The sequence below is a fragment of the Furipterus horrens genome, unplaced genomic scaffold (assembly GCF_987537825.1).
Source record: "Furipterus horrens unplaced genomic scaffold, mFurHor1.1.pri manual_scaffold_3, whole genome shotgun sequence".
Classification (NCBI taxonomy): Eukaryota; Metazoa; Chordata; class Mammalia; order Chiroptera; family Furipteridae; genus Furipterus; species Furipterus horrens.
The window spans coordinates 16,983,585-16,995,000 of NW_028327173.1; the positions used below are offsets into that span (position 1 = coordinate 16,983,585).

At 49.1% G+C, this 11,416-nt stretch overlaps 2 protein-coding genes across 2 annotated transcripts in view; one reads left to right on the forward strand and one right to left on the reverse strand.

Moving 5' to 3' along the window:
- Window positions 1-2,706: 2,706 nt before the first annotated feature.
- On the forward strand, window positions 2,707-3,943 carry SFN (stratifin). The gene has a single exon (XM_090268870.1). It carries the CDS (start codon window positions 2,802-2,804, stop codon window positions 3,546-3,548), a length of 747 nt encoding a protein of 248 aa, XP_090124996.1. The 5' UTR covers window positions 2,707-2,801; the 3' UTR covers window positions 3,549-3,943.
- Window positions 3,944-9,675: 5,732 nt separating this feature from the next.
- GPN2 (GPN-loop GTPase 2) overlaps window positions 9,676-11,416 on the reverse strand; it is a 12,892-nt gene continuing 11,151 nt past the window's right edge. The window contains exon 5 of the mRNA XM_090268873.1: window positions 9,676-11,416. This exon is cut by the window's right edge and continues 797 nt beyond it. The gene's annotated coding sequence lies outside the window, so the exon portion shown is untranslated.

Here is an 11,416-nt window from a genome sequence, read left to right on the forward strand (position 1 = left end):
GCTGACTCAGAAGGCTGACTGTGGAACTCTTGTGCCCTGCCGGGGCCTGCTGCCTCCTGCCTGTCTGGGCTTCTGGACTTGGGAAATGGAGGCCTGGAGGCAAAGGGAGGTGCCTGAGACAGGAACTGAGTCAGGATCAACAGGCCAGAGTGGGCAGGAGATGTCAGGCAGCCTGGCTCTCAGATTCAGCAGGAGAGAGGGAGGAGAGAAGGGGCTGCCCATCTCTTGCCCAGGGCTGTGCTGAGGGCATGGCGCTTGCGGGTGTGAACCACTAACTGCCACCAGGCCTCCTGGCTTGAGTGATAGACAATGCTCCCTCCCTGGAGATAGAAATAGCTCCAAAGTTGCCAGGTCCTGCCTCCCAGGTTTATGCTGTTCTGGAATCTCCAGCTTTCCCCTCTGACTTGGAAAGCCTGGGCTGGGGGACTTACTCAAAGGAAGGTCCTTGAGGTCCCAGGGCTCTGCAGAGGCCCAGAAGAATGTCCAAGATGGAGAAGGAGGAGGCAGTGTTGAGTGAGCACATCCGACCATTCATCCATCTTCTTTCCCATGTGGGCACCCAGCTGAGCAGCCTCTGGTGTTTGGCTGAGATCTGGTGTAGGGAGGGCCCTTCCCCATTTCAGAGGCCCCAGCTCCATGTTCATGCTGTGAGTGTATATGTTTATAATAATAAAGTTGGTTGGGTATTTTTCACATAATAATAGTTAACATTCACTCAACCTAGTGCTTTCCATCAACTCATTTAATCCTCACAACAAACCCCATTTTGCACTTAGGAAAACAGGCTCACAGAGGTTAAGTCACTTGGCAAAGGCCACAACAGCTGGTAAGAATTGAACCCAGCTGGTCTGATTCCAAAGATACTGGCTATTCTGTCTCTCAGAAAAATAATACACATTCACGACTGGTAACTTGAGAATAGGAAAAGGAAAAAGAGTCATTCATTCTCACTACTTAAAGATACCCCCTGTAAATTGTATTTTAGTGTATTTCCTTTTAATCGTTTTCTGTCTGATTTGAGCAAAGCCTTCAGGGTATCAACCCTAAAATCCCTTCTGCTTCCATGGAAAACGTGTAGTATCAGCCCAGATACATCCCTACTTTTCCTCCTAAGAGGCAGGTCTCATCTTTGGGCCTAAGCCTCTCCCCAGAAGGGGAGGATGGGTATTCAGACAACAAGATGAACTTGGGGAGGGACAGGCCTGTGAACTGGTCCTGGCTCCAGGATTAAGTTGGCCGGATCCAAGTAAGGGGAGCCCCACCCCTGAGCCCATCTGAGCCCATTAGCTAGGTGTGGGGCAGGATAAGCAGGAACCCACCTTCGTGGGCACAGTGCCAACACCGTTAGATGAAACACATTCTTGTTTGACACAAGGACAGCACCCAGCTAATAGGGACAGAAGGTTGGTAACAGACTGCTCCATCTCTGGGGCCTCTGACAGAGGTCAGAGGTGGGACCATGGTCACAGGGAAGGGGCAGGGAAAATTTTGAGGGGCAGACTACAGGAGGCAGTACTCAGCTGGGACTGCTGCCCCATAAAATAGAATGGTATGTGTAATTGCCACCTCCTTTTTCTTGGTCCCATCTCTCTCCCCAGTTGCTAGCGTCCCCCCTGGGGAACCAAACTGGGCTGAGCACTCAGGTGGCCTGCTTCCCAGCCTCTGACAGAGGGCGAGCCGAGCCAGGCAGGGAAGTGGGACAGCCAGCAAGCTGGGCCTCCACCCTTTGTGAGCCCCACTGATACAGGATGGCTGGTGGCTTGGAGGGGGCAGGTGACCTAGCATGGAGAGCCAGAGGGTAAGTCCTCAAATGGCAACAGGCCACCAACTTGAAAGGGAAAATTGTGCTGTGATGGGAAAGGTGTCCAACAAACCTACTGGGTGACTAATTACAACAGCTGAACTGGAGCGTCAGAGGCTGCTCATTAAACACCTCATTAAGTGGCACTCTGAAAACTGCCACCTGTGCATTCTGGGAGCTCAGAGGGGACAAGACCCTGAGGGAGAATGAAGATGGGAGATGGAACCATTTCAAGAAGCTTGGTTCTCACTTCTAAATACATCCTGGAGCTCACAAGTCAGAAACCTTAATAGAAGAGAACTCAAAGGAAGTAGGATGCAGGGAACATCGAAGCTGTGTGACCTTGAGCAAATCTCATCCCTCTCTGAGCCTTAGTATTCCTGTCTCTAAAGTGGGGTTGTAGTCACAATCCTGTCCACCTCACAGAAATCCATTAGGGGTTAAATTACATAATAGATATGGAGGTGCTTGGAAAACTGTAGACACCTACCTAAACATGGATGATTGCTCTCACCTGAACCAAGGCGGGAACCTATCTGGCAGGAATAGGAACCCCATCCTCCTGCACCTGGGTTTATGGGGTCTGCCTAGGCTGACGCAGCCAGGTGGCTGAAGCCATCCTTAGCCCCTGGAAGGACACTGTGAAGGAGAATATGATAGGAGAAACTGGGGCAGCTACCTAATGTGGACAGGCACCCATGTAATGGAGCCTGGAAAGGTGCCTGTGCAGGGGGCGCCCACGCCCAGACTTCTACCGCTGGCTGTCCTGATGACTCACTCCACATCCTAGTCCTTTCACCTTTAAGGAAAAGCCGGAAAGGGTGTGAGAAGAGCAGAGGAGGTAGGTCCAGGGCCTCAGCCCCGCCCTCTGCCCCTCCCTCCCCACCCTGCCCTGGGCCAGGCCATCCAGCCAAAAGGCAGGCAGGGAACAGGAGAGGCACAGAATCCAGCTTGATCCTGAGGCAGCCAGTTCGCCCAACGCCTGTCTGTCCCCAGAGCCATGGAGAGAGCAAGTCTAATCCAGAAGACCAAGTTGGCAGAGCAGGCCGAACGCTACGAGGACATGGCAGCCTTCATGAAGAGTGCTGTGGAAAAGGGTGAGGAGCTCTCCTGCGAAGAGCGAAACCTGCTGTCAGTGGCCTACAAGAATGTGGTGGGTGGCCAGAGGGCTGCCTGGAGGGTCCTGTCCAGTATTGAGCAGAAAGGCAACGAGGAGGGCTCGGAGGAGAAGGGCCCAGAGGTGCGAGAGTACCGGGAGAAGGTGGAGACTGAGCTCCGGGGTGTGTGCGACACTGTGCTGGCCCTGCTGGACAACCACCTCATCAAGAAAGCTGGTGACGCCGAAAGCCAGGTCTTCTACCTGAAAATGAAGGGTGACTATTACCGCTATCTGGCTGAGGTGGCCACTGGTGACGACAAGAAGCGCATTATCGACTCTGCCCGGTCAGCTTACCAGGAGGCCATGGACATCAGCAAGAAGGAAATGCCACCCACCAACCCCATCCGCCTGGGCCTGGCCCTGAACTTTTCCGTTTTCCACTATGAGATCGCCAATAGCCCCGAGGAGGCCATCTCACTGGCCAAGACCACCTTCGATGAGGCCATGGCTGACCTGCACACCCTCAGTGAGGACTCCTACAAAGACAGCACCCTCATCATGCAGCTGCTTCGAGACAACCTGACTCTGTGGACGGCCGACAACGCCGCGGAAGAGGGGGGCGAGGCACCAGAGGAGCCCCAGAGCTGAGCCACACTGCTACCCTCCCTGCCCTGCCCTGTCCGCTCCAGTTCCCCACCCCCAGCAGAGAGGACTAGTATGGGGTGGGAGGCCCGACCCCTTTCCCTGAATGTTCTGCTCCAGCTCAGAGAAGCTCCACAGAGAGGGACCAGCGGAGCTGAGGCCACCTGGAGCCATTGGATCCCTCTCTTCTGGAGCTGTCGGGTGCTCACCCAGCCCTGCTCTCTGCGCCCCCTCCTTGAGACCCCACCTGTCAACCAGGTCACTTCTTTCTCCCTCTTGACTCCTTCCTGTCCCTGCTGCCTCTGGATCTTAGCAATTGAGGAGTGTCCCACCCTTGTGGCTGAGAAGTAGACTGTGTGGCAAAGGCTGGAAGTGTGTGTGTGTGTGTGTGTGTGTGAGTGTGAGTGTGTGTGTGTGTGTGTGTGTGTGAAAGGGAGAGAGAGACCCAGAATGAGAGGGAAAGCATGTCTGCTGGGTGTGACCATGTTTCCTCTCAATAAAGTTCCCCTGTGACACTCTTCCTGTCTTTTCCAGTTATTGGCGGAGGGTTGGGACTAGGATTGGTGTATGGTTTACAGAAAACCTAACTTTGGACCTCTGATTTGGGACCCTACCCTTCCAGGGGGCTGGCTCAGTGACCTGCAGGCAAGACACTGGGGCCGGTGACTCTAGATGAGAAGCTGGGTGTCCGGCTCTCTCCATCAGGTCTGGTCCCGGGAGGTCAGGTGAGCACAAAGACGGTTCATAGGCTCTTCTGCTGAAGAGCTCAGATCCAAGGGGGCAGGAAACCAGTGGAGTCTCAAGTATAAGGTCCGAGGACAGCGCCGCATAAATATGCTGTAGTGAGCAGCACTGAGCACCCCCGATTTTAAAGCTGGTCTAGTCTCATCAGGTGTTCAGATCTGAGAGCGGGGGAAGTACGATTTGGGCAGAGGTGTGAGGCCGCCATTAGAAAGCCCAGCTTTGAGGAGAAGGGGACGCACCCCAGCCTTCGCAGACAGGACAAAATGGAACGGGCTGGCGGAGAGGGGGCGCAGGCTGGGTGGGAAAAAACTCGGGAAACGGTGACCGGTCCTGGGGCAACCGAGCCCGCCGCCTCCGCTCCCAGATGCAACGCACCTGGCTTTGCGGCTGCCTCGCCTGGTCCCGGCTGAAGGCGGGCCCGAGGCCGATGTCGCCCAATCACGGGAGGCGGATGCTCGGAGCACTGGCCAATGGGAGAGTGAGCGGCGGGCGCGCGCGGCGCGCGTTCGGACGCCCGCCCAGCTTCGCGGATTCCGAGACTCCCTTGTGGGATTGAGGTACCCTCACCGCCCGCCAAGCGCGGAGGGCGGTGCTTCCCGGGTTTCACCCAGACAAGTTGCTACCCGCCCGGTCCGAGGCCTAGGATCCTCAGAGGAGCGGAACGGGGCGGTCCGGAAAAAGCAGTACCTTCCCATTGAGTCATCTGCTTAACCTTGGGTGCCTGGCTGGCAGGGCCGGCTGAGAAGAGGCCACCAAGGGGTCTCACCGCACACCAGAGTCCAGGCAGCCCTGAGCTAGTGGCCAGGAGGCTTGTATTGATTCCCTGACTTGGCTGTGGAACCTTGGAAAAGCCATTATACCTCCCGGGGCCTTAGTTTCCCCTTCTGTGTCAAAAGGGGCTTGAACTAAAGACTAGTCTAAAGAAACATGAATCTAGGTTCTGGAGTCAAGCCGCTTGGGCTGAGTCCCATCCTGCCTTGGTCAAGGCTCTTAACCTTGCTTAACTTTTGTGTCCTCATTTATAAAGTGGGGATGAAAAAACAGTACCTTCTTAAGAGTTGCTGTGAAGTTAGAGAAAATAAATGCACTTAAAGTCGTTCATAGTACGTTAACTATTATTAATCCTTCTAGCATCTATAATAGTCTAGGATTTATCCAGCATTTCTGTGCCAAAAGCAGAATCACCAGTCAGGCCCAGTCCTGAGGAGCAGCTTTACCGCCAAAGCTGACCTGCATGCTCACTGGGCCACCTGAAAACGCTGGCATGATTGCGGGAGCTCAGTCCAGCCTCATCAGAGTCCAAGTTTGGCCACACCCATAGAACTCAAAATCGAAGGGCTCTTATCAGAGTTAGTGATTCTACAGAGGAAGTTGGCAGGACCACTGCGATGCCTTCGGAGTCCCCTATTTTCTCCCCTCCTTTCCTGGAAGTGTGTTGAATTTTCAAACCAGGTAGAGGCTCTGGGCTAGGGCAAGTGACCCCCCACCCCACCCCCCCGCCCGGCTCTGAAAGTGACCCAGTTTCTCTTACCAAACAGGTCTGGTAACTTTCTCTTAATGGGATAGGTCCTGGGAAAGGAACGTCTTTCTTTTCTCTCAGCCTCTGACTTTGCCTCCTCTCTACACCATTCATTGTTTCCTTATATGGGGAAAGAAACGTGCGTGTTGGTGTTGAAGGATTTCAAAAGCATATGGTGTGGAGTGGAACATCATCTATTCAGATGGCTAACTGTGAGCTGGCTTAGGCAACAGACCATGAGGGTCACAGACCTTTTTATCTTTGACATTAAAAAAAAAAAAAATCTCTGTAAAGCTTTCTTACTGTTACCCAGAGTGGGGTTTCAGTGAGCATTTCGTGCCATCTTTTCCTGACCTAGATTTGCCGTTGTAGAAATTTCAGTCCTACTGTTAAGGGCACGGAGTTTCTTTTAGAGTGATGAAATGTTTTGGACTTAAATTGTGGTGATATTTGCACAACTTAGTAAATATATTTTTTAAAAAACCATTGAACTGTATGCTTTAGAAGGATGAGTTTTATGGTATATGGATTGAATCTCAGTTTTAAAAATCAGTCCCAGAAGGCAAAGCAGGTAAGAATGCCAATGAAGCTCCACTGGAAATTTCATAGTGGCCATTCTCCCGTTCCCATCATCCTCTTCACTGGAGCACACTGTTAAAACCTTTTCCAAATTTCAAAGCCTATCTCCAGGTCAAAACGCTTTTCCCTCTCCCTTTAACACATATACAGAGTTTTAGATATGTGCTGTTTTACCATCTCCTTTCATTTATATAGGCACATTTATGATTTCATATCTACTTGATTCCACCTCTGGGTTTGCAGCTATGTCCTGGGTTTATTTCTTGTCTCCTCAGAGAGCTCTCTAAAAATAGTAACTTTGTCCCATTATTCATCCTTTCTTCCCACGGCGTCTCCAGCAAGGTTTTGTGTATAGGAAGGTGCTCAGAACTTAGTTTAAAAACCATCCTTCCAAGTGTGTAGAAATCTGTTTTAGTGCCAGGTCCTTAGTTGTGGAAATGGAAATACAGGTGGTTCTGAGAGGAGGCAGAACTACAGACAGAGATCAGCTTACGAAGATTTACATAATTTCAGCCATATCCTTTCTGTACAGAGTATGCCTCAGGAAATGGAGGTCCAGGGCTTGCAGAGATGGTCCTCTCTCAAGAATTTACTGGTATGGGGAAAATTTGCAATTTAAAATTTTCTAGAGAAGATACCTACCCTTAATTCGCTCTGTAAATCCACAGGAGTAGGTGATGGAAGACAGGCATTGGGTTAAATGTGCCTTCTCAGAACCAAGCAGGCACCCTAGGGAGGCCAAGGCATTGGGGTTAGGCAGGCCACTGTGGCTCCTTCCAGAAAGGCAAGAAAGTCGTACTCCTACACACACACACACACAGACACACACGTCCGATGTCCAAATGTCCAGTGCTTTCTTGGGAAAATCTGATTTCAGATGCCTGCACCAAGATTACTCTGACCAACAGTGGCCCACTCCTGCTTATTCCTAGAGAATAGAGTACTGTAATAATAGCAGTGGGTATAACTGCTATTATCATCACTGGTTTGCAGATGAAGAGAATGGGGCTCAGTATAGCTAAATAACCTAACAACCAAGGTTATAAAACTATTTATACGCCCAGGGAGTGGAATGGATTTGACTCCAAAGTCTATGATTGTTACTACAACAGTTGTTTTCAAATTGTGTTCAGAGAGTTCCCCAGAAGCTACCACAAGGCAGGAGCCCGGTGGTCAGGGTTTTTCATTTCCACACATGGCTAAAATGGCCACATGCAGTAGCCTTGGCTGGTGTGGCTCAGTGAACTGAGTACTGGCCTGTGAACCAAAAGGCTGCTGGTTTGATTCCCAGTCAGGGCACATGCCTGGGTTGTGGGCCAGGTCCCCAGTTGGGGGTGTGGGAGAGCCAACATTGATGTTTCTCTCACACCTTGATGCTTCTCTCCCTCCCTTCCCCTTTCTAAAAGTAAAATGAAATCTTTAAAAAAAAGCCACATGTATGTCTGTATTGCATATTGGAGTTACATAACTTAAAAATAAGTTTGAAAAGAACCACATTATGCTATGCTGCCCTGCTCCTAACAACCAAGAAAGTCTTACTCTACTCTTAGTCTGAAGCTGCCCCAGGGCCCAGCAAAAAGGAATTGTCTTAAATGAGAAACAACTGTGTAGTGAACCAATTTCCTGGCTCGTTCACCAAGTTAAGGTTTCCTTAATCTGGTTACATCTTTTGTTCCTTTTCAATTCTTTACCCTGTTCACAGGGTCTACCCATTCCACAATCCTTGCTGTGTGTTGGGGGTAAAGAAGGCAGGTTTCTGCAGGATAGGTCCTCCTCCTCCTCCCAGAACCCCCGAGCCCCACCTACTCACTGAGTCAGGGGCCAGGAATGTCTGTGGGGTCAGTAGACAGGTATGTCGCCCTAGGGGTGTCTGAAGAGTGATTCATTTCTCATCTCCACCCAATCTTCTCCTTACTGCTCTCTGGGAAACTTAACACTTTATTTGTCTAGAGATAAAAGGAGATCCCAGACTCCGAACTCATTCGGTCTTCAATCTGAGGCTAGGTACAGTGTTTAATAATCAGATTATAGTATCCAAGAAACATATGTTGCAAGAGAAGGAAGGAAGCCTGGAAGGGACGGAGGAGGGAAGGAGTAAAGTTAACCTGAAATGTCCTTACCTGAGTGTAGAGGGGACTGACTTTTAATTCAGAATAAATTGTGCTACTAGTCTGTTTTATGAGTTGGGAGAAATCTTACCCATGTCCCAATGTCCCTTCTGTGATGTTTGTATGATTCCACAGAACAACGTGGAGTCTCCAGTATAATATACAGTAAGAGGCCACTAATTAGTGTGAAGGGAGCTGTATTTGCACAGTAAGCACACTTGTTGCGATTTTATGTTTATCTGGGATGGCTTTGAAGGGGCCTCTCATCTCCCTCAACTGCTGCAAGGTTTTGGATGGGGAAAGAAATTTGAAACCTTGTTATGTATTCTAGTCCAGAGCATTTTTATCAATACTCATCTTTTTTTTCACCTTAGTTAGGCTCCAAATCCCTGGCCCATCCCCTCACAGATCCTCACCTGAACTTCTGGGGTTGTCTGAAATTGGGTCCCTGGCCAGAAATGAAGGACACAATTGAGTGGAAATGAGACTTATGGCTTGCCCTGTCCTCAGTAGGCCTGATGCCATTGAGATATGTGCTAATTTTGGACTCTTCCTTCTAAAAGGGACAGGAAGTGGAGATGGGCAGTCCAGGTGGGTAAGGGCTCAATGGCCTGGGGCAAGAGAGAAAAGGAAAGGGACAGAGAATCTCCTTCCAGGAGTCTGGGGGCAGTTGGGCCTCCCCACACTGCTTTCGAAAACTGGGTGGGACTTGGTAATGCTGAGATGGGTCTGAAGTCACTTGCCTTCTCTCAGAAACCTTGAGAAAGGACAGACTCTCCAAGATAGACCTTTCCACAGGCCCTAACGGGATCAGGCTTCCTATTCTCAGTTGACCCAGGGTGAGCATTTGGTTAATACAGAAACAGCTGAGGGCAGGCTGGCTGTGTGTCAACTCTGGACTTCAGGGCATCACCCTCACTCCTCAGAGACCAATCGTCTATGGTCTCTGAGAAGTTCCAAATGCCATCTTTCAATTGTTGGGGTCCCAGTTTGGAGCCAGGACACGCATCTATCCTAATGTCAGTGGTTAACAGAGATGACCAAGAAGGTCCCTTCTAGGGTACTCAGACATGGTGTCCTTCCTCCAGTAAAGTCTGGGGGAGAGAGGGGCACTTTTAGGAAGTGTCTGTGAGTTATAAAGTGGCACTTTTCTGGAAGGTATTTTGGCAATATGAATCCAAACTTGGAAAACTATCAGCTTTATTTCTAGGATTTTTATCATGAGTTAAAAGTCAAAGACTCAGATAAAGATTTGGGTACAAAGATGTTAATCACAGCATTATTTACAAAAGCAAAAATATGGTGATGACTTACAGGCTAACAAGGGAATATGAGTAGGTAAACAAGATTTTAGCCATACCAGAGAATATTATCATGTAAACATTAAGTCTTTATACTTTTAATCACATCAACAAAAAAGCAGGTTACAAATTATATTTCATATAAATGCTATAGCTATCCCTCTACATGTATAGAAAAATATACAAAATATAAATGTAAATATAAGTTATAAATTATATTTTTGTTATAGTATTATGGGTCTAATTTTCTTTTTCTTTTCCAAATTTTTTACTTTGCTATTTTCATCAGGAAATTTAAAAAAAGAAAAAGAAAAGAAAGAAATATTAAGGACAGTTGCCATATCCCAGCCATACTGGAGGATAGTCTTTCTTCTACTCCCCACATTTCATATTGCTGAACAGACTTCACCTGGAGCCCAGATGTCTAATCCTTTTTGCCGTGTGCGTCCCCTCCCCAACATGACAATCATTCTGCTATCGGTGGGAGGTGGAGAAAGCTACATTTACTGGGGGAGAAAACATCCTTGCTGTCACACAAATGCCTGAAAGTAGTTTTGGCTTATTCCATCCTTCACTCCATGACTGCAGAGAATGAACACTCAGGGTGTCTAGATATAAGCCTGTGAAGTTCTAAATGACCCATTTTTCCAACGGGTTCGCTTTGGTGACATCCACAGCCTCCATGATGGGGAAGGCATCAAAACCCATGACCACAGCTATTGGTACTATTTTCAATTACACAGCATCCATCCTCACTCCCTGATGAGGGATTTGCCCAGCAGCCTGGGCGTCAGGATTCCTGGGCTCCAGGCCCCACGGGTGACTCATGGCCAGCCCCAGGCCAGGCCTCCTCGCCTCAGTTTCCTTGACTTGCTCTGTTGATACTCCCCACCTACTGTGCAGGGTGTTAATAGGAGTGAGATGCTTTGAACTCTGCAGATGAAAGAGGCTGGGGAAGCAGCACCCAATTATTATCCCCCATAGGCCTGGCGTGGGAGCAGATGGGCTGCTTTCGTACTGTTGCAGTCACAGGAGGCTCCTCATAGCCCTTCATTCTGCTCTGGCTGTTGAAACTAGAAAGCAAAGCTCAGTCATCAACTCAACACTACTTAAGAACAGATTTTCTTAAAGTTCCTAAACCACCAGTGACCTATCTTCCCCAGGATTTATGATTTAGTAACACTGTAAATGTGTCTAAATCCTTCCTTCCAATTGGCCTCAAATCCTGTGGGATATGAACCTGACTTTTCACCCTTAAGTATTCACAATTAAGAAGTCAGCACAGTAAACCAGAGAGCCAGGCTGACTGAAGTTCAAACTCCTCATCTTTTTCCTTTTTGTTGAGTGGGGCTTATTATAGTCCCCATCTTGTTTGTACCTCTAGGAGCTGCTGTGTGAAACACATGAGGACCGTGTATGTGAAAGCACTTTGTAAAATGCCAAGCCTTTCACGTGTGTTAACAGGACCAAATATCTGCAAATAAGACTTCTGGCACAACTGCCATCTGTCCCTTTGCACCTCCAAGCTACAACTGCAAAAATAAGCCTGGGTTGCCACCTATTGGTTGAAAATACAAATTGCAGCCTACCGATTGCAAGTAAGAGCAAAGGAAGCAACACCAG